The sequence below is a fragment of the Pithys albifrons genome, chromosome 1 (assembly GCF_047495875.1).
Source record: "Pithys albifrons albifrons isolate INPA30051 chromosome 1, PitAlb_v1, whole genome shotgun sequence".
Lineage (NCBI taxonomy): Eukaryota > Metazoa > Chordata > Aves > Passeriformes > Thamnophilidae > Pithys > Pithys albifrons.
The window spans coordinates 43,057,396-43,078,030 of NC_092458.1; the positions used below are offsets into that span (position 1 = coordinate 43,057,396).

Genomic DNA, 20,635 nt, shown 5'->3' on the forward strand with positions numbered 1-20,635 from the left:
GCTTTCAGAAGCCCACCAAACTGACTGAAGTACTTTCACTGGGGACATTTCTTACAGCACTCTTATATTAACCCCAGGTACGAGTGAAAGCAGCAGTGCATGTACTTTTCCATGAGAAAGCCCCAAAACAGGTGGACACAGGTTTTGGGGGGGCCAGCCCATGTGCCCCTACCACCACTGCCTGTGAGGGTACCCAAACCACAGCATGGGCTTGGCTTACCCGCCAGGTGCATCCTGAGGGGCTGGGATCCTCACATCAGGACTTTTCTGCCAACTCCCATGTTTTCAGATAATTTTTTTTCCTCTGATCATTTCTTTAAATAAACCCAGTATTTTTTTGTTTTTCTGTCAGTTGCAAACATTTATGGGAATTTGCATGGGAGGAGCCAGGGCGGACTGGCTGTGCCTCCCTTTTGGCTTGTGGAGGGCCCAGTTCCTCATTGCAGCAACTCCCCCTGCTCTGTGGGTGCCCATGGGGCCACTCTCCCCTCGTGGGAGGCCATTAATAGGCACCAGCTGTGTCCAGGTCTGGGCTTATTATGAGAAATGACCCCGAGCATGGGTAGAGGTTGGGGGCTGACCTGCTGGAAAGCAGAAGGACCTGAGGGTCCTGGTGGACAGCGAGTTGTCCATAAGCCAGCAGTGTGTCCTTGTGGCCAAGAAGGGCAATGATATTATCCTGGGGTGTGTTAGGAAGAGCATTGCCAGCAGGTTGAGGGTGGTGATCCTGCCCCTCTACTCAGGCCTGGTGAGGCCTCAGTTGAAGTGCTGTGTCCAGTTCTGGGCTCCTCAGCACAACAAAACACGGAGCTCCTGGAGCAGTTCCAATGGAGGGCTACAAAGATAATTGGGACTGGAGCATTTCTCTTACAAGGCTGAGGGAGCTGTGCCTGCTCAACCTTGAGAAGAGATGACTGAGAGGGGACCTCAGCAAGATATGTGTGTGTCTGCAGGGAGGGTGTCAAGAGGACAGAGCCAGGGTCTTTTCAGTGGCGCCCAGGAACAGGACAAGAGGCAATGGGCAGAAACCGATGCACAGGAAGTTCCACCTGAACATGAGGATGAACTTGTTTACTGTGTGAGTGACCGAGCGCTGGAACAGATTGCCCAGAGAGGTTGTGGAGTCTCCCTCACAAGAGCTACTCAAAAACCATCTGGACACAATCCTGTCCAATGTGCTCTGGGATGACCCTGCTTGAGCAGGGAGGTTGGACCTGATCACTCACTGTGGTCCCTTCCAGTCTGAACCATTCTGTGGTTCTGTGACCTTATTAGCTAAGGGTAGCAGCGTTTTCAAGCAACCAGCCAAAGTACATGCGCATTTCAAACACTAGCCGAGAAAGTCCAGAGAAGAGCAACAAGGCTGGTGAAGGGACTGGAGCACAAGCCCTGCGGGGAGAGGCTGAGGGAGCTGGGGTTGTTTAGCCTGGAGAAGAGGAGGCTTAGAGGTGACCTCATCACTGTCTATAACTACCTGAAGGGAAGTTATAGCCAGGTGGGGGCTGGTCTCTTCTCCCAGGCACTCAGCAACAGGACAAGGGGGCACAGGCTCAAGCTCTGCCAGGAGAAATTTAAGTTGGACATCAGGAAAAAATTCTTCACAGAGAGAGTAATCAGGCATTGGAATGGGCTGCCCAGAGAGGTGGTGGATTCACCATCCCTGGAGGTTTTTAAACTGAGATTGGACATGGCACTGAGTGCCATGATCTGGTAAACGGACTGGAGTTAGACCAAGGGTTGGACTGATGATCTCGGAGGTCTTTTCCAACCCAATACATTCTATGATTCCATGACAGCATACTGTGTTTCCACCGTTTCTGCAGCGCGCAGAGGCCCACCCCGCACACCTCGGGAGGCCCAGCCCAGTCCTGCCCCGCCTCCCGGCGGCCCCCGCGCCGCCCGCTCTCGCGAGGCTCCCAGTTCTCGCGACAGCGCGGCGCCGCCATCTTACCCGCTCGGAGGGCCTCTCGTTCGCTCGCTCGGGCGCTGTGGCTGCGGCAGCGCCAGCGCGGGGGCTGCTCCGTCCCGCACCGCCCTCGGTCGCGCCGCCTCCGGCGGGGACAGTCCCGCAGCGCCCGGGCCGCGCTCTCGGCCTGAGAAGCGGCGAGTGCGGGGCCTGCGGGGAACAACTGCTGCTCGGCTGGTTCCGCCCCCTCGGTGTCGCTGGGCCTCCGGCCCCTGCCAGGCGGCTCGGCCGAACCGGGAGGGGGCCGCGGCCTCGGCGGAGAGTGCGGCAGGGCGCGGCGGGAGCCGGGGTGCCGGCCGGCGGGGCGGCGCGGACCCCGCCGCCGGTGCTGCTGCTGCTGCTGGCGGGGAGGCGGGGGGGCCGGGCCGCGCTGGATGGTGGTTAAAATGATCATAGAAAACTTCGAGGCGCTGAAATCCTGGCTCAGCAAAACCTTGGAGCCCATGTGAGTAGCCGCGACCCTTCCTCTCCCTCCCACCCCCTCGAAATAAACGTTCCCCTTGTAAAAGATGAGGATCTGCGGCGGAGGGGAAGGCGGTGCCAGGGAGGCCCGTGAGAGCACCCCGGGAGGTGCCCTCCCAGCGCCCTCCTGCCCCGCCGCCTGCTCGGAGGGGCTGCGTCTCTCTCCCGCTCTCCCGTCGCCGTCCTCGGCTGGGAGGTAGGATCGTCTCCCTCCGGAGGATGCAGCTCCCCCCCTAGCGACCGCGTTCCTATTTCCCTTTGTAGCCCAGGGAAAGCGGGAGACGCTGTGCCTGCATGTGCAGCTCGCTGTGCCCCCTCCAGCCCCCACAGAGGCCGCGTTAATAAGCACGGCCCGCCGCCCTGGCCAGGGAGCTGCTCCCTCCGGGACAGCTCAGGTGCCACTGGGACGTCTTGCGAGATCTGGGATCTTCCCGGTAGCATTTTGTATAGGGAGGCTCGTCGCACATCGTTCGCGTTGTTTTGAGTACTTGGCTCTCTTGTTTTCCTCTCTCCAAATAAAAATTGCATCATAAGAGAGCTTGGGAGACGGAGCCCCAGAGAATAATTTACCTATTTGTGAATACCTGCGTGGCCTCTAAGCATCACATTGATGTGAGTAAGAGAGGATCTTCTGCAAATAGTTCGCGTCTTCCTTCTCTGAATGATATTTTAGTGGAATGGAGGTGAGAACTTAGTTTTGAAGAGTTCATCTTCTGGAAGCATGTTGTCTATAGACGTTTTAGATCAAAGCATACACCTGTTTTATCATTCCTAACTATTACTTGTCTGAATTAAATTTCTGGAGTTTGGCTTAAGTCAAATGAATAAGAAATTCTGAATTCATTCTGGTGTCAACTTTTGCTCTGAGATGTTTGCCCAGTAGTTTGATGAATTTAAATGAGGGGGGAAGTCTGCTTTATGCCGTAGCCGTTAGTTAAATATGTGTGTGTGCAGGTATAGTTTGTATGACTTACGGTGAAATAGCTTGAAAAAGTTGTAAAATACTGTGATATTTTTAGGAGAGCTTCACTGGGGTTGTTCTTTGGGTGTTTTTTTGGGGGTACTGCCGTTCTTTTTTTCTGGAGAGCCTTATCCAGACCAGACTGAAATAGATGAATATTAATTTCAGTGGACTTTGAATTTTGCCTGCAGCAAATTACACCGAGTGTCTTTGTAATAAACGATTTGACTGTTAAGATTTTTATTTTGAGGGGAAAAAAGAGCATCATCCTGTAAAGGTGTAGTTTTGGGAATATGAATTACTCTTTCTCTTGGTTCAGTACAATAATATTCGAATAACAGAGCACATGGTGTTCTGAGGTAATAGATCCAGCTAGTCCTCTGCTGTGTAATATTCACTATTAATCTCTGGATACTTTTTTGCATGAACATGCTGTTAATGGCAATCACCAGTTTGATGTCAGTATTAGAGTGTGCTGGTTAAGAGGCTTGGAACAGACTTGGGCTATTCCATGTTTCTCTGTTTGAATATTAAACCATGAGATCTGCTATCAGTAGTTGGCAGTTAAAGAGTGAAATTGGAATTTTCAGCTTTCATGATCAGTTAAGGCTTTTTTCACTGAAAGGTCTGTGGTTCTGTTAAGTTAAACGTGGTGCATGAGCAGATCAAATGTTCTCAAAAACTATGAGACAAGTGAATGAATTGCTGGTGTGGTGGATGTGGAGCTCTCTGAAGTTTATGTTTGGGAGGAAACGAACCAGTAGAGACTGTTAAATTCAACTGTCATTCAGTTTTCTGCAGTGTCGTGTGTAACTGCATGATTGAATAAATGTTGGACTGGAGATTATTGCCATTTCCCATCAGTCAGAAACTCCTGGAGGTGCTTCTGATCTCGGCTGTCTGAAATGTGCCTGTAGCTTCTGGCTGTAAATTTCAGTGTGCAGTTACTTCTAAAGAAGCAGCTGCTGTTGGTGCAGTACTGTGGGCCCTGAGTGCTGATGTGCTGGAGGTGTTGCTGTAGCCTTAAAATGATTTTTGACTTGTCTTTCCCCGTTAATGAAACAAAAACTGGTGCCAACTGTTTTTGTCTGGTGGCTCTGTCAGAAATTTTTAGCTGCAAGATACGTAGCTTAATTTTCTAGTTAGGCTAAGGAAGACCCCACTGTATTAAATCATTATGGAGGTGGTGTCTGTGTAGTTTTAAGGGGAGAAGTGCATTTAAGAAGGAACATAAATGAATTTTATATGCTCATATGTAGACTTATATTTATGTGCTAGTTATGTAGAGCTGAGTAGTTAGAACATGATGTACTTTGCAAGTTGCCCCTTCCAAGCAGCTAGCATTTTTTACTCAGGATGTATAGCTTCTTCCAAAGGCCATAACACATGTACTTCTGAAGCATAATGTTTCAGAATTAGAATATAGCAATAGCCATAAAAATAGTTTCATTTTTTTCTTTAAACTGTTTTAGAAATGCTGGATTTTTAGTATAATGAAACAAGTGTGTTATGTAATTGGTTGTTGCATTGCTTTCATTGGAGCCTCTGGGAAACTCCATAGACAAGAAGGGAACAGAAGGGTGATGGAGTGTTCACGATTTGGAATTTTTTATTAGTGGTGGTTTGTTTGTCTGTTTTGGACTAGTCTAATGCCTGTGGCAAAGCCTTGGTGATCATCCATACAAAGAGGCCTTATCTGAGTTTTATCTTGTTGCAGTGAGGCAGAAACTGCAAATGCTGCCATGCTGGTGCATTTGCACAGTCCAGCTCTGCTTGAGCAGTGGTGGGTCTCTAGGAACTATCTGCAGTTCTCCAAGGAGAGGCTGCTTTTGCAGTTTTGGAAATAACTCTCTGAGCAGCTCTGTTTGGTGTACAGAGAATTGCTAAATGTGCACAGGGTACCATTGCAGGTACAGCTCAGTAAGTGTAGTACCAGTGTAAACAACGTGCCAAGAGGCCTTTTTGTGCCGTGGCTACTCCATCTGACTAAAACTATCTTGCAAGTTCAACTCCAGTCGGCTTTGTAAAGAAGGCATTTGCCGCCAGTTCTCCTTGTTTGCAACCAGCAGTACTTGGTTTTCAGTGTTACACACTTTCTTTTCCGTGGCGTGGTTTCTGTCAAGCATTGGAAAATAATGTTAAACTTGGAGTATAATTTTATGCCTATCCCTTCTGATTTCTCTACTAAAAAGGCGCTCATTAGGCCATATCTATTGTGACGGGTTTCTTTTGTGCAAGTCTATTCCAGATACTGTATAAGCTGTGTATATAGACCTTGCTGGAATATCAGATTCTGGCTTGGCAAAGTTCCAAGTAGAGGTTTCTTCAGGTTTGGGGGTTTTTATTTTTTTTCCCTTGAATTTGTTTTAATCTCTACTTGTGAAAAAGTGGCTCTTTTGTGCTAATGCTGCACTCACCGTTTTGCTTTTAAGACATTGTAATGTTCTTCCCTTTGCCCTAATTCTCTACGGTGGAAGATTTTCTTGTTTTTAATTACTGTGTATAAAATAACTTTAATTAAAATCTTTCTCTGACCCACTGAATTTTACTTTCAATTTGATTAAGGCTCCCATATCTAATTTTTTCCACTTCACTGTATTTACATTTTTGTGAAGGTTTGTTCCTGTACTAAATCAAACTTGCAAAGAAGAGGGAGCAACGTTTATGCAGCATTTAGGCATTCCTCATTGAAATGGAACGGTTTTCTGCATTGGTTAATTCTGGAAGTGAACATGGTGGTGTAACTACTTATGTCAGATGGAATAAAATCAAAATTGTTTAAAGAATATTGTGAGTATTTATCATAGGAATATTTTATGGCAAGCCATCGGTGTACTCTGGTGTTCAGTTATACCTTCACTATTCTGTTTTTGTTTGTCATGCTTTTCAACCCTTATTTCTTGGCTTCACACAGTTACTGAAGAAAGGTAGCAAATAAAAAAGGTTTAATAGTGGTGCAAGGAGTATGCTAATAATCCAAGACACTGAAAGAGCAGAAATAAGTTAAAATGAAAAACCTCGACATTCCTTTCCACATACATGTGGCACACCAATGAGACTCATTGGCCCACCATTGGTTTCTCTCAGTTCCCTTGAAACTTCCTAGTAAGTTCAAAAGCAATAGATGTTTCTCTTTATTTCACTTACTTTATTAACACTTTGCATGAAGCTGTTTATAACTAAGATAAATAAAGCACAAATACAAATCACTGGCATGTCACTTTTAACCGTCGTTATTTTTCTGCGTGTGTTATGAAAGTTGATAGTCTGTTCAGCTGACCTGTGGAGAGCTGCTGTGTTTGAGAAAATGAGGTTCCTAACTTGAAGTGCTGATACTGCTAAGCTTCTGTGTAAAAATACTCTGTCAGAATTAAAATATTGGTATTTTTAGGTGTAGTTGAAAGCGGAAAATAAAATGGAGAAACTTATTCCTGTTTTAGGAAGTCGTTCTTAGAGTGAACATCAGCAGTGAGGTGGAACCCTTTGACTGCAGTGCAAGTTACGGAGACACTGCTGAGTTTTGTTTCTGCGTTGAATGTGTGTTGGACAGCCAGCAAGCTGACAGCTGTTCTGCCTCACGAGAGCTCTCGTGAATCTGGGGGTGTCATTTTAGGCTGCCACTTGCTGGTTGCAGCTGTACGAACATGTCAGATCTGTGTATAATGTAATTTAGAACTGTTTTGGGGGCACCAGTAATTTACATGGCAGCATTGGAGGCTGTTGCATTCCTTGATGTGTTGCTGTTGCATTAAGTACTGTTAGAGGGTTAATGAAAGTGAGCATGCTGAGAGTCATCCTTCTCATCCACAGTAGTGCCTCAAGATAAAAGTTGTATCTTGCTGAATGAGTCTGTCATTCATTTTATTTACTGAACACCAGCTTTTTATAGATTTTTTTTTTAGTAACAACAGAATGGTACAACTGCCTAAATTAGACGAGCTGCACTACCCAATATGCAATGTATGTTTTTCTGCACCCTCTCAACCCTGCAAGTACTGATGATTTCTGTCAGACTTTAAACATAGCCATGTCCATCTTGGCTACTGTCAAGAACTGAACAGTTATTTTAGCAGTTAATCTTCAGTCAACAAAACTAGACTCTGAAATTTAGGTTATTAATTCTCAGGATCAGAGTATGACAAATTAACATACACCTACATATAATTTCCTTTTTACAGCAAGACCGTGGACTGCCTGGAGGACTTCATCCTTGCTTTTGAGGTTTCAGTGTATTGTGATAGTTTAAATTTGTCAAGGAACTTATTTGAGGACTTGCAACACCTCTTTGGTTTGCACATTAATTTTAAAACTGAAGGCAGAGAACCCCTCATGGGGTTTCTTTACCATCTTTAAAACGTGTCCAAAATGAAGTCTCAATTGAGAGTCTTTGCATTAAATTGAAATAAAGAGAATGAAATGTATTGAAATGGACAATTAGTGTTTTCATTACAAGGAAACTTTGTGGAAATTTGGGTTTTGTCTTCAGTTTTCTCCCTTCCCCCACGCACCTTTGGTCACCTAAGTAAGTAACTGTTCAGGTTGTGGAAACTGTCAAGTTACTGAGTTTATTATGGTTTAACAGCTACAGCATGGGAAATTTTTCCTGGGTGCTTCCCCCTTTCCACCCTCCCCCAGATTGTGAAAGGGTTACACAATGTATAGTTAAATGCTGTATATGTGTATTTCCCTTTGGGAATTGGCATACATTTTCCAAGTATTTTCACCACAGGGTGGACTTTGGAGCACTAGATTTTTTTTTCACGGCAAAGACATGTAGAAAATTGGGAACTAGGTTGTATTTCCCAAAAGCTTAAAAAAATCAAATTAATTTTCTATGTAATGATTGAATTGTTGTCTAAAAACTGTAAAAGATAAGCAGCAGTTTTGTCATGCCATTGAGATTTCTAGCAAAATAAAGGATTGCCCTGCTGTTAAACTGGTTTCTGTAGTTTTTGCTACAGCTTCATAGTGCCAGATCTGCACAAAGTACTGTAGATACTACTTTTTAAAAAAAATGACCAGAAATATTTACACTTTTAAGGTCCCAGTTCAGAGTGGCTTGTTCAGTTTTTAAAGAACAGACTTAAATGATGAATTTCAGCATGAAGAGCTTTACAGCACGGAAATATGTTTTTTCTGAGAGGAAGATACCTGGGCTTAGATGTATCAGACATTTCTTCAAGCCAGTACATTAGAAGACTTCAGCTTTGTAAATATGTAGGAAGTGTAGAATACCTGTGTTTATGCATTCTGTACTTTGTCATGTTAGCAAACATTTGAGGAAGGCAAAAGAGCAGGATGGGCAATATCAGTAAGCTGTTTAAATATGTGAATTTTTCAGATATATTGAGAACTTCACAGCTGTCATTCTTGAGTCTGCTTGACATTTTATAAGTTTCTTGTATTCCTTCTCTTGGCTTAAGAATTCATCACATGGTATGGTGTTTTGGGGTTTTTTGAGGGTATTTTTCTTTGTTTTTGTTTTTTGGTGGTTTGATTTGGTTTGGGGGTTTTTTTGGTAGGGTTTTTATTTGGTTTTTTTGTTGTTTGTTTTTGTTTGTTTGTTTGTAGGTCTGAGCATTCAAACAGGAGTTATCATGGCCTCACATTCAGTATTTGCTTGGTAGAAAGTTCAGAGCCCTGTTGGGGAGATGTGCCCAAATCTCTCAATTGACAGTGGAATATTTAGTCAACAGGCTCAGATCTCATTTCCCTTTTCATACCTTTTACATTAAAAATATTCAAATGGCTTTGTCTTTCATTTGAATATGTTTTTGTGCTGATACTGAAAGACCTTATTGGGCACTAACCTGGCAAAATACGTCCTCAGCATACTGTATTAAAAGTTTGTCTTTATTCTGTTTTAAGGATTGAGAGATACTTGTGTTCAATATCTTTTAAAATTGCTCTTCTGCAATATTTATGTACAAAGGTGTTTTGCTAGTTTAGCTTATGTGCCTTTTAAAATTACTTCTTGCTATTTTAGCAAAGTCTTCCTGTATAAGCTCTGTGGTAATAAAGGCTTTTGTATGTGCAGCCAGACCAGTAACACGTTTTTGCAAACTCTTTTATTGTGTATTCCACATACACTGCATTTCCAGGTTAAAGCTGATGTCTGTAATTGCATGGTGGTTATAAAAGACAAAGTGGGTTCTCTGAATGTATTTTATATTTTAAAATATGTAAATCTGAGTATTGGAAATTGATAAATTGAGTGTTTAATGAATTGCAAAGTATTCAAATGAGAAGAAAAGACTGGTCAGAGAAGTGCGTCCTCTTCAGCCAAATTGCTTTCCCATAGTCAAATATTCATTATTAAAAGAAAAATTACGGCTTAAAGTTACTCTGAGAATTCAGCTTTTGTCTTCTGGTTTATCTTCTTTATTTGAAATGGTAATTTCAGATAATAGCTGCAAAACTGGATGAGATCAGAAAAAAAGGATTTTGAACTTTCCTGTGAGCTTTTTTGCAGTTGTGAACTCTTCGTCCTGTGATTGAACAAGATATTTGATTGGATATTACTTTCCGTTTTGAAGCTTTTATCTTCTGCAGAGCAGTTGGAGGTATCCATATAATTCTCTGAAGGGCATGTGGAGATCTAACAAGAGAATTCTTCCATTTTAAATACTGTTTATTAAAGCAGAATTACATGAGCAATCTCCTTTGTTTAATGGAGAGAAGTAGACACAGTATATTCTCTTAGTACAGACTGCACAAAAGCATTACTTGAGGTAAAAACATTTAGCATTGTTGTGATCAAATCTATTCAGAAAGTGGGTGTAAGAAAACATGATGTTTAATTGTAGCACACACTGGGATGTACTTGCTGCAGTGAAAATGAATTCAGATTACTTGTGCCAGCTGGTGTGTGTTTGTTTGTTGAAGAAAACTTGAAAGTGAAAACAGGAAGAGAACTTTGTAAGATTACAGATGCTTTTTAGTGCTTGCAGCACATGGCTACTGAATGTTGAAGGGATGGAAAAATAGGAGTCAGGAGTTGGGAAATGTTGTTTTTCGTGTTTCAGGGCATATGAATGTTTTCCTAGTAGGCAAATTTTAGCATAAGAATGAAATTATGTATAAACTTCTGTCACACTTTTAATGCATAGGTTTCATTTATGCTCAGGACTGTGATGTACCGCCTTGTTCAAGCTTACTGTGGATCAAACATACTTGTTATTTAACAATTGAAAATGTGTATCATTCAGCAAGCACTAGAATGAAAATATAAATTTATTTTTAATTTTGAGTGCAACTTAGAGTATTTAAAATATGTTGGTAGTATTCTGATTTTTTTTACTTTTCAATTAAGGACTTTATTAAATCTATAATCTGCACGAATGTAGTATGATATGTAGTGTCTGACAAATCCTTGTGCTACCCAGTATGTTCTGTGCCATCAGCATGGGCGCCTTTCATGTTTTCTTTAATCTCACATTACTTGTTACAGAACAGTGTTGACTGTAATAGCATAAAATGCAAGACAAAGAGGTTTAGAATAACTTATAAAGCCAGCTCAAAATGGATGTAAAATCCATGTATGCACAACACAGAGCAAGCATATTTTGTGTTATTCAAACACAAAGACTGTGGTCCTATAAGAAAACACTGTCAAAGTAAAGAACATCAGAACTTGTTTATCAAAAAACTCAAGGGCCCTGTAATCCAGACGAGCAGATTTTGACTAAACCCATGGTTGGGGATTTTATACACAGTAGTTCAGAATTCAGTTTGAATGAAAAAGCTGAAAGAAATTGGATTTAAAAAAAGCAACTGCCCCCCCCCCAAAAAAAAAAAAAAAAAAAGTTAAGGATATCCAGAACTCTATAGCTCTAAAGAACTGAAATTTTCAGGCAGACCTGTATTCACAGGTTTGTGAACTTTAAATTTCTTTTTTACTTCATGAGACCAGTTACTTCTCTCTTCCACCACTTGAGGTTGCTAGCAGTTTAATTTTAGCATCATCTGAAAGAAAGGCATTTATAAGAGTTTGAAAAGTAGTAAAAGATTATAACCTTGCTAGATCTATCTCAAATATTATTTCCAGAAACAGATGTGACCTTCACAGTAGTGTGATGAAAACAGATTGATTGTGGATTTTTTCTGGCTTTGAACAAGAGATACAGAAGAGGAGACTTCTGTTTCAAGTCAGTACATAAAAAAGGAAGTCAACTTTTTTATGTGTAAAGATCATTTGCAGCTTAATTTTAAAAAGTGAAAAGAAACCACATGAAATCATACCATTGATTTAGAAAAGCATCTTCTTCATCTTGCTCTACCACAAAATGCATTGTATTCATTATTGCTTAATTAGTATCAATTTGGAGTAATTTGTCTGTTAGTATTTTTAAAAAAAAACCAGTATTTGGTGAATAGCCAAAATAAATACAGAATTTTAACTTGAAAGCATATAAGTAAGTTCTTCCTGTTGTAGAAATTCCCCTGTACACTTTGAAGAATTAATAGTAGAATTCAGTGTAGTTGTTTTGCATTATTCATAAGCTGTTGTCCTGCTTTCAGTGACCAGTGCCAAGACAGTGCAACAGGAGAAAGTTATCCTGTGTGTTGGTAACGAAGAGCACATTCTTAGTGAGGATGTTTTCTTGCATTTATCTTGAACATGGGTGGTTGGATTCGATTCCTAAGGTGGACACTGTTGCTAAGGTTTCTGAAGCCATGAATGGCAGGGAGAGTGAAAGCACTAATTGTTCATTATTTTTAAACAGTTTTTGTTTGTGTTTAGAGGTTTTGTTTGTGGGTTTTGTTCAGTTTTTAGTTTTTTCAGGGGCAGGGCTATTGCAGCTTGTTTGTTTGTCTTTTGGGGGAGTCATGGTGTTTGTGGTTTGGGGTTTTTTTTGCATGTTTTGTAGTCTTAAGTGGAGTTCCAGAGAAGATTTGCCATTTTCTGTCCTGCTCCTGAGGGAGGAATTGATTGAAACTGAATATGAGGTTGTCTTGTGGTCAATACTATAGGAGCTGGAGAATTAAAGTACATTGTGGTAACTAAAAGCAGTGGGTTTTTACTTTCTGAACTGACTCTTGATTTTTTTTTCTTTTTTCTTTTCTTTTTTCCCCCCACTAAAGTTTGAATGCACACGTGTCATATAAGGTAGTTGTAGTCAATTTTGAACAGTGACAGCTGACTGGTTTGTATTACCAGATGAGGACCAAATTTGTGGAAATTGAAATAAACCCCCCCCAACTTACAAAATTTTATCTGATTTTTTGTGGAGAGTAGAAAGAAGTAATAAAACAGAGGACAATTATGTGAAAATGTTCCCCTCTCCAACAATGGTGTTCCTGGTACGATGAAAACAGCACACTGATTTTCCAAGGCATGATTCAGCTTGAAACTGGGAGAGTACTGAAATCTCCTCAAGTGACATTGAAGTTGCATGAGGGAACAGTAAAAAAAAGTTAATGATTTTGCAAATTCAAGGATTGAGAAGTTACGAAATGCTGGTCTTAGGGCCTGCTGGGGCCTGTACTGAATGAAAACCATCATTGTGGCCTGTGGTGAAAACTGTTCAACGTTGGGTTTCTGGATAATCTGCTTGACTGGTGTGCTCAGGTGCATTAAAGAGACCATGCAGTCCTGCTCTCGCTGTGGGAGGTTACATGTTTGCTTCGAAGATGACTGACTTGGTGCTTGGACATAATTTTCTCCTGGATAAAGAACTGTTAACTCTGAATGAGGCCAACCAGATGTGAAAAATTTCTGTAAAATAGTCAGTGTGCTGTTTGTTTTTTGATTAATGGTATATATTCTCCTTTTGTTTGTTCACTGTATGTGGGTTCTTTTGGAATGTAGTCTGTGAACTTCCATGTCCTGTAATCTATAAATAATGCAGACTAACTCAGAATACTGTGGTACATCCCCTCGCATCTCAAGTTGCTTTTAAGCATGAAATTCTGCTACTGCCTGCTTTCTAGAGGATGCTGAGTTATGTTTGAAGCTCTGACCTTTAACTTCAGGGCACTGTGTGCTGGTCCCAGGCTATCCATAAGATCTCCTGAGGATGAATGCTGACACATCAGCTTCCTTTGCTTAGTGTGGATGTGTTTGCATGGGGGATGTTGCTGTGCAGGAGATAAGTTTCTTTGAAGAGCAGAATTAGGGTATGGTGATGGATTTGGTTTCTTCTGCCCAGTGGTCAAAATACATGTAATTTCAATGATCAACATTCAGATTAATAATTAAGTTTAAATTTTATTTATTGTGGAAAAGATTTGGAACTTCTGTTTTACTCCTTCGTTGTGACTGTTGGACTTCTGTGATAGAACAGTATTTGTGTAAGGTTCATATTCAGTGTAACTGCCTGACCACAGACAACTTTTGCTATTTCTCAGTTATTTTTACTAGAGAGAATATGTAGTTATGATGCATCATTGCAGGGTTTTGGCTCTTGTTGTAGCTCTTTAAAACATTAGTACTAACTTTGATTACCACCCAAATAATGTCGTTGTCTGTGGCACATGACTGGTGTGCATTGGGGGCCTGAAGTAATTTTCATTTGGTTATGCTAAGTAATGGTATTAAATGGTTCACACCAGTCTCACCATTTCATTAGTTACCATCTTTGAATTATGAAGCATGAAATGGTTTTCTGCAGTAGTCTCCCTTGCCTTGGCAGATTTTCCGCTAAAGCACCACCACAAAGTTCATTGTAGGTTACTCTTTGTGAAACAATATAAAAAAGGCCCATTATATTAAATAAGTTCTACTGAATGTGAATGTGTGACTTATGCCATTCTAAATCCTCTGTTGATGTGCATGAGTCCATCAGCTTCTACACTAACGTGCTCTGTACTTAGATTGAATTCAGATGTCAAATGGGTAACAATCCCCTAAATTTCCCTTCATTTTCAGTGTACCTCTTATGGAGGTTTCTGTAATAATACGTGAATTTAGGCTTTTAAAACTAAGTTTTTAAGTTAATCACCTTTATAGGGTATTCATGTATAAGTAGTAATAAGATTATTTAAAAGTATGTTCAGGACAGTGTCTTTTGAGAGTGATTTTCATCCCCCCCTCCAGTCCCTCTCCCCCCATTAACAGTCATCAGTATTACATTCAGGATTACAGATTCCATCTTTGGGAAATTATGGAAGTATTCATTGTCTTCGTAATTGTTTTTAATACTCTTAGGCAATTGATGCTGTTTCATTCTAAATGCTTCACCCTAGTTTGCTCTGATGTTCTCTGTGCAGAATTGCTAGGAAAATTCTAGGCAGTTGTTCTCTTGTAAAGAAAAGTGATACTTAGCAATCTGACATATCTGTTCTGTTTTGAAAAACTCCCCTGAGTATTTTTCAATTACTTTGGTAAGAAATGTTTTTGCCCTGTATATGTATTGGTCGTACCAGTTTCAGACATTAATTTCTGTAATTAAATTGCCTTTTTTTTCCTAATTAATCTATTTGCAGTTGTGATGCAGATCCATCTGCCCTAGCTAAATATGTTCTGGCTTTGGTAAAGAAGGATAAAAGTGAAAAGGAACTGAAGGCATTATGTGTTGATCAGCTGGATGTATTTCTTCAGAAAGGTATGGCTTTGTCATAGCAATTAAGAGTGGGTTAAAATTCTGTCTTGTTCAATTAGTTAAAACAATCTTTTACTGTAGAATTGTGCATTGATCTCTTTATTAGCTTTGTTAGTTTGAAGAATGTAATTCAATTTTCAAGAAGTAATTAAAAAAACCCCAAGTGTATAGCTCAGTATGCATATATTAGGCATGTGTTTTGTGTCTGTTGGTAATCATAAGGCATAGAATGATTTGTGTTGAAAGGGACCATAAATACCATCTAGTTCCAACCCTTCTGTGAGGTGCCACCCGACACACAAGGTTGCTCAGGGCCTTGTCTAACCTGGCCTTGAATGCTTCCAGGGATGGGGATATCCACAACTTTTTTGGGGAAGTATAGAAACTCCCTATATACCTATACACATATATATACACATATATATATATATATGCACACAGACACGCACATATATATATACACACACACATATACATATATACATACACACACAGAGAAATATTCCAGAAATATTCTTCCAGATGTTTCATTAAGAAACATTAATTCAAGAATTGAAAGCCTTTGTGAAATATTGTCAGTATGGATGTGTTTCTTGACTCAGTAAATATGCCTTTTAAATATGACAATAATAACAGAGTATTTAAGGAAAATGCTCTTCACTGGTTTAATTTTTAGCTAAATGCTGTTTTTTTCTTTTGTTTATTTATTGTTAAGCAAGTGTTATTCGTGGTTTTGGATAATAGATATTTGTATGCTCTTTACTTGTAGAAACTCAGATATTTGTGGAAAAACTATTTGATGCTGTGAATACAAAAAGCTACCTACCTCCACCAGAACAACCATCATCAGGAAGCCTGAAAGTAGAATTTTTTCAGCACCAAGAAAAAGAGACAAAAAAAGAAGAGGTGGGCATTGATTTTTAGTTTAAATGAACATTGTTTTTTCTCATTCATGTAATTTGCTTGTGTTTCAGCTTCATGTTTACTTTTTTAAAATAATAGTCCCACAAGTTACATGACAGCATTAAAAAGGTTTGTGCCTGGCACACTGAGCACTGCTGCAGTTTTCCTAAATGGAAGTGGGTGATTCAAAGATTAACCAAAGTGATTTTGACTGGGCGAAAGTAAATGAAGTCCCTGAGTAGTGTAGGAGTTGCAGTACAACCTTGATCTCTGCTCAAGATTACTATTGTAGTTATGCTGCCATTCTGAATGGCAATCCCCATTCCATGAGCTGCTTGATCTGGATATAACATCCTTCCATTACAAGTGTTTGTTGTTCATTGAGTCAGAAGAGTAGGTTTGTGCTTTTCAGCAGCAGCCCAGGTTTGCCTCCATGAAAGTGCTTTGAGTGTGAACTGAACTAAATAACCTCTGATGAAGAAGAGTTTGCTGTCAATTTTTGGATACCCATGCCTTCACAAATCTTCCCAAAACATTAGTAAGACTTTTTGTCCACCTGTAGCAAAAATGGGTGTATTTTCAGTGCCGCATTCTAAGCATGGATTATTCTGCTTTATTTTCTCTCAAACAGTGCTTTGAATATTCCTATAAATAGAAATCTAATACATTATGAAGATTCTTTAATTATGTTAGATGCTAAATGTTTCGGTTTTACTGGTGACTTTGCTCAGCATTTTGAGTTACTGGTTTTATTTGGCTGTGCAGAAGTCTGCATTTTAGTGTACTCATGTTTTGATCTAATGAATATGCTTTGAATTCAGATAGTTAAAGAGGAAGAGCGAGAGAAGAAGTTCTCTAGAAGATTAAATCACAGCCCTCCTCAGTCAAGTTCTCGCTACAGAGATTCCAGGTAATAAATTTTGCTTAATCCCTTATATGATACTAGTAATCAGACGGATTTGGATTTTTATGGTGTTACTAAATTAAATGCTTTTTTTCTGTATTATCACTTAGTAAGCCTAAAAAGAAGACTTTTATTGCTCTCACGCATATGTAGATAAATGGTGAGTGTGTGACTGCGTGACTTGTCTCTTGAGTTGTACACAGCTGTCACGTTTGAGTTCTATGATTCATTTTGATGTTAGATTTTTGGGTTGTATTACAGTACTTTGCTCGATATTGAGTTTGAATTTTTATTTGGAAGCCTTCTCTTCAGTAACTCTTGCTGTTTCCTGTTCGGGGAAGATGCAGTATTGGGCAGAAAAAGAAATTTGTTTTAAAATCCTAAAGATGTTAAAAGTGAAGTGAATAAACCAAATGAATTTTAAAGTTTTTCAGAGAAGAAGGGACTAGCCATAATTACATAAAATTTTTAGCTTTTTTTCTAATTTTCCATTGCCATTTCTTGAAGCTTTCAGTGGCAGTTAAGATTTAAATTACAGCTTCATAATTCTTGTGATTAATTTTATGTTTAGAAGTCGCGATGAAAGAAAAAAAGACGAACGTTCTCGAAAGAGAGATTATGACCGAAATCCTCCCAGAAGAGATTCCTATAGGGATCGATACAACAGACGAAGAGGGAGGAGTCGGAGCTACAGTAGGAGTCGAAGTAGAAGTTGGAGCAAAGAGAGATTGCGGGACCGGGATCGAGACCGGAGTAGAAGCCGGAGCAGAACACGAAGCAGAGGTACCAACAGTTGGTCTCTAAAATTCTGTGAATGTGTCCTAGAAAATTTAGACACTAAGCTTGAAAACTATGTCCAAGATGTACTAGAATTTCCTCTGTTCTTGTTTCTTCATTCAAATTTAGCTTTGTTTTCTGAGGAAATGAGGCCTATGAGATTGTATTCTCAGTTCTTGTTTTGCTCTCTTTCCCTCCATTCTTAATACCTCTGTATTGAGATGTCTGTGCTGGCCATTTTTAAGTATCGTTGTAAGAGAGGCAGAAAAAATCCAATGTAATTCCATTTCATTAACTTTCAGATAGGTCGGAATCTGCTTTGGGGAGATAGAGAAATTAATAGTCATCTACGGAGGTAGAACTGGTAGAAATTACCTGTTTGGCAGCAAATGACTTGTTCAGCGGAACAGTACGGATCAGTTCTTTTGGTCTTGTCCCCTCCTTGGTGTCACAGGGAGGGGCTGAAATAATTACAGTAAATATTTGAATTTCTGCACATATCTGTGGGACTTAAGGCTTCAGTAGAGTATTTTTTAGGATTAAACTTCTTTCAAAACAGAGCCCTTTTTTTAGCTGAGAATGCTTTTTCCCTCGATAGTTTTTAATGATAAATTGGGAGAGAGCATCGAGAGTCATTTTGTATCTTTGTCTTAGACATAACTGCTCTGTCTTAATCAGCACACTTACTGTTTATTTGGTTGTAATATCAGAAAATTAAGAGAACAGTTTGTATGTATTCAGAATAAAAGATCGTTTTACTTGCTGTTTCTATTCAGCAGTGTTCCACAGTTGTCAAATGCAGTTATTTCACCTATGTGATAAAGTTTGGCATGCAATAAGTACATGCATTTGATTGCAAGATAAAATAAACAAAATGAAGATGCAACAATAGCAGTGTCTTGAAACAATAAAGATTTGTAACTTTGGTAGTGTTTTCAAGTCATGGTTGTCCTTTCCTTGTCATTGCATCCCTTTATTCAGAAAAACTTTCCTTTTAAAGTTCTTTGAATATGTGCATCACTAAAGAAGATGTACTCTGCCTGAAACTAAATAGGGTGTCTGCTCTGCTGTGGATTTTGCTGTTATTAAAACCCCAGTATCTGACTATGTGGTTCTCAGATTATTATTTTTCTGGTCAAACTTTTGGGATGTAGAATCATGGAATAGTTGAGGTTAGGGGAGAGCTCTGAAGGTCACGTAGTCCCAACACCCTTTCTCAAAGCAAATTAGCTGGAGCAGGTTGCTTAGGGGCAGCTGGGTTATAAATAACTCCACAGGCACTTTGGGCAATGTGTAAAATATTTCAGTTATCATGTATGTTTTGAGTTGAGTAAAGACAGTTACAAAGGTTATTGGCTGCTCCTCTTGAAAATGTGCAGAAGGAATCTTTTTTTTTTTTAATTACAGACAGAGATTTGGGAAAGCCAAAATATGACATTGACAGAACAGATCCATTAGAGAACAATTATACTCCAGTTTCTTCTGTGACAAATATTTCATCTGGCCACTATCCTGTCCCTACACTGAGCAGTACTATTACTGTTATTGCTCCTGCTCATCATGGAAATAACACTACTGAAAGCTGGTCAGAGTTCCATGAAGAGCAGCTGGACCACAACTCCTATGGAAGACCTCCGCTGCCAAAGAAACGCTGTAGAGATTATGATGGTAAGTCTGTAGTTTCTTACTTGTTTCCTGCAGCTATGATTGACCACTTTCTGAAAAGATTGAGGTAATTTGCCTTTCTTTTACTGATCTTCTCTAATGCAGTGGGGTTTTTTTCATTACACAATTCTTGAATGCAAATTTTGTCCCACTCCTTATTAAATTTAAACAGCTTGCTTTATTAGTGTTTGGGTATTTTTTTTAGTTGCTAGAATTATTTTATAGAGATTTAAAATAGTATATATTAAAAAGTTATTAAAAAAACTCCATTTTACCCAGGTTTTCTGTCTTATATCATATTCCAGCCAAATACTGTATTTAATAGGTTTGATCTTACTGATCTCATTGTTTTTTATTCCATCCTGTCCAAGAGACAGTTTTTAACTAGAAAGGTCTAGAGCTGAAACTTTCTAGGTTCCTATTAGCCCATTATTTTTTTCTGTGTAGGCGTTTCTTAAAACTGGCATGGAGGTTTTTTTTGCTTATCTGTGTCTTATGCTTTCATTTTGAATGTCTTGTGCCAAAATCTGCATAAGAGGCTCCTGCAGCTGGCAGAGTCTTAGGCTAAATTCAGCCAGCCAGCCTCAGGAGAGTTTAAATTTCCTCGTAAAGTTTTTTCTGAGGACTTTTTTTCTTTTTGTTACTGCATCCCACAATGAGGAGTTTAAATCTAAGCCAGTTTACATTCAGAACTCTGATTAGAATTTTTTTTTAAGAAAACGGGAAGCTGAAGTCTCTAGTGTTGGTAGAGTTGTACTTGCGAAGAATAGCTTTGCCAGTGTATAGTACAGCAATGCTGTGGAACAAGCAGAGTTGTGAAAGTGTAGTTTTGTCTTGAAGTTTTCTATCTTCAAATCTGGTTCCATCATGCTGCTTTTCCTACCTGCACACTTTCATGTTTTCAACTTGATACTTTGAAGAACTTCTGTTTTTCTTCAGTATTTCAACTTATGTGTTCTATAACTCTTCCTGAAGATGAGTTGATACATACTGCTTTTCCACGTCATATTTTGAAGAAGTGGACACTTCACTTAACTTTCTTCCTGTTTTACCAAAAGGTGTTTCAACCTTTTTGCCCTGCGTTGCATTGACTGGTATTGTGGTGGTGTCTGTTTGTTTGTTTTTGTGGGAATTGTTACTAAACAGATAATCTAGAACAGTTTGGGTTAGAAGGGCCCTTTAAAGGTCATCTTGTGTAGCACCACTGCGATGAGCATGGTCATCTTCAACTAGATCCTGGTGCTCAGAGGCCTGTCCAACCTGACCTTCAGTGTTTGCAGGAATGGGGCAACCACCACGTCTCTTGACACCCTGTTCCAGTGTTTCTCCACTGTCATCATGATAATTTTTTATTAAGTCTGAATCTACCCTCTTTTTAGTTTCAAACTATTACTGCTTGTCCTATCACTGCAGGCCCTAACTTTTAAGACCCCATCTTTCTTATAGGCCCCCTT

The 20,635-nt window shown here is 39.8% G+C and overlaps 1 protein-coding gene across 3 annotated transcripts in view; it reads left to right on the top strand.

Annotated features, from left to right (window-relative positions):
• The first annotated feature begins 1,940 nt into the window (after window positions 1–1,940).
• RBM26 (RNA binding motif protein 26) overlaps window positions 1,941–20,635 on the top strand; it is a 51,341-nt gene continuing 32,646 nt past the window's right edge. For all 3 annotated transcript variants that reach the window (XM_071549628.1, XM_071549631.1, XM_071549630.1), the window contains exons 1-6: window positions 1,941–2,411; window positions 14,817–14,935; window positions 15,702–15,838; window positions 16,657–16,745; window positions 17,311–17,522; window positions 18,924–19,184. In XM_071549628.1, the coding sequence (XP_071405729.1) occupies window positions 2,341–2,411; window positions 14,817–14,935; window positions 15,702–15,838; window positions 16,657–16,745; window positions 17,311–17,522; window positions 18,924–19,184 (889 nt within the window). In that variant the 5' untranslated portion in view covers window positions 1,941–2,340. The remainder of the gene's footprint in view (window positions 2,412–14,816; window positions 14,936–15,701; window positions 15,839–16,656; window positions 16,746–17,310; window positions 17,523–18,923; window positions 19,185–20,635) is intronic.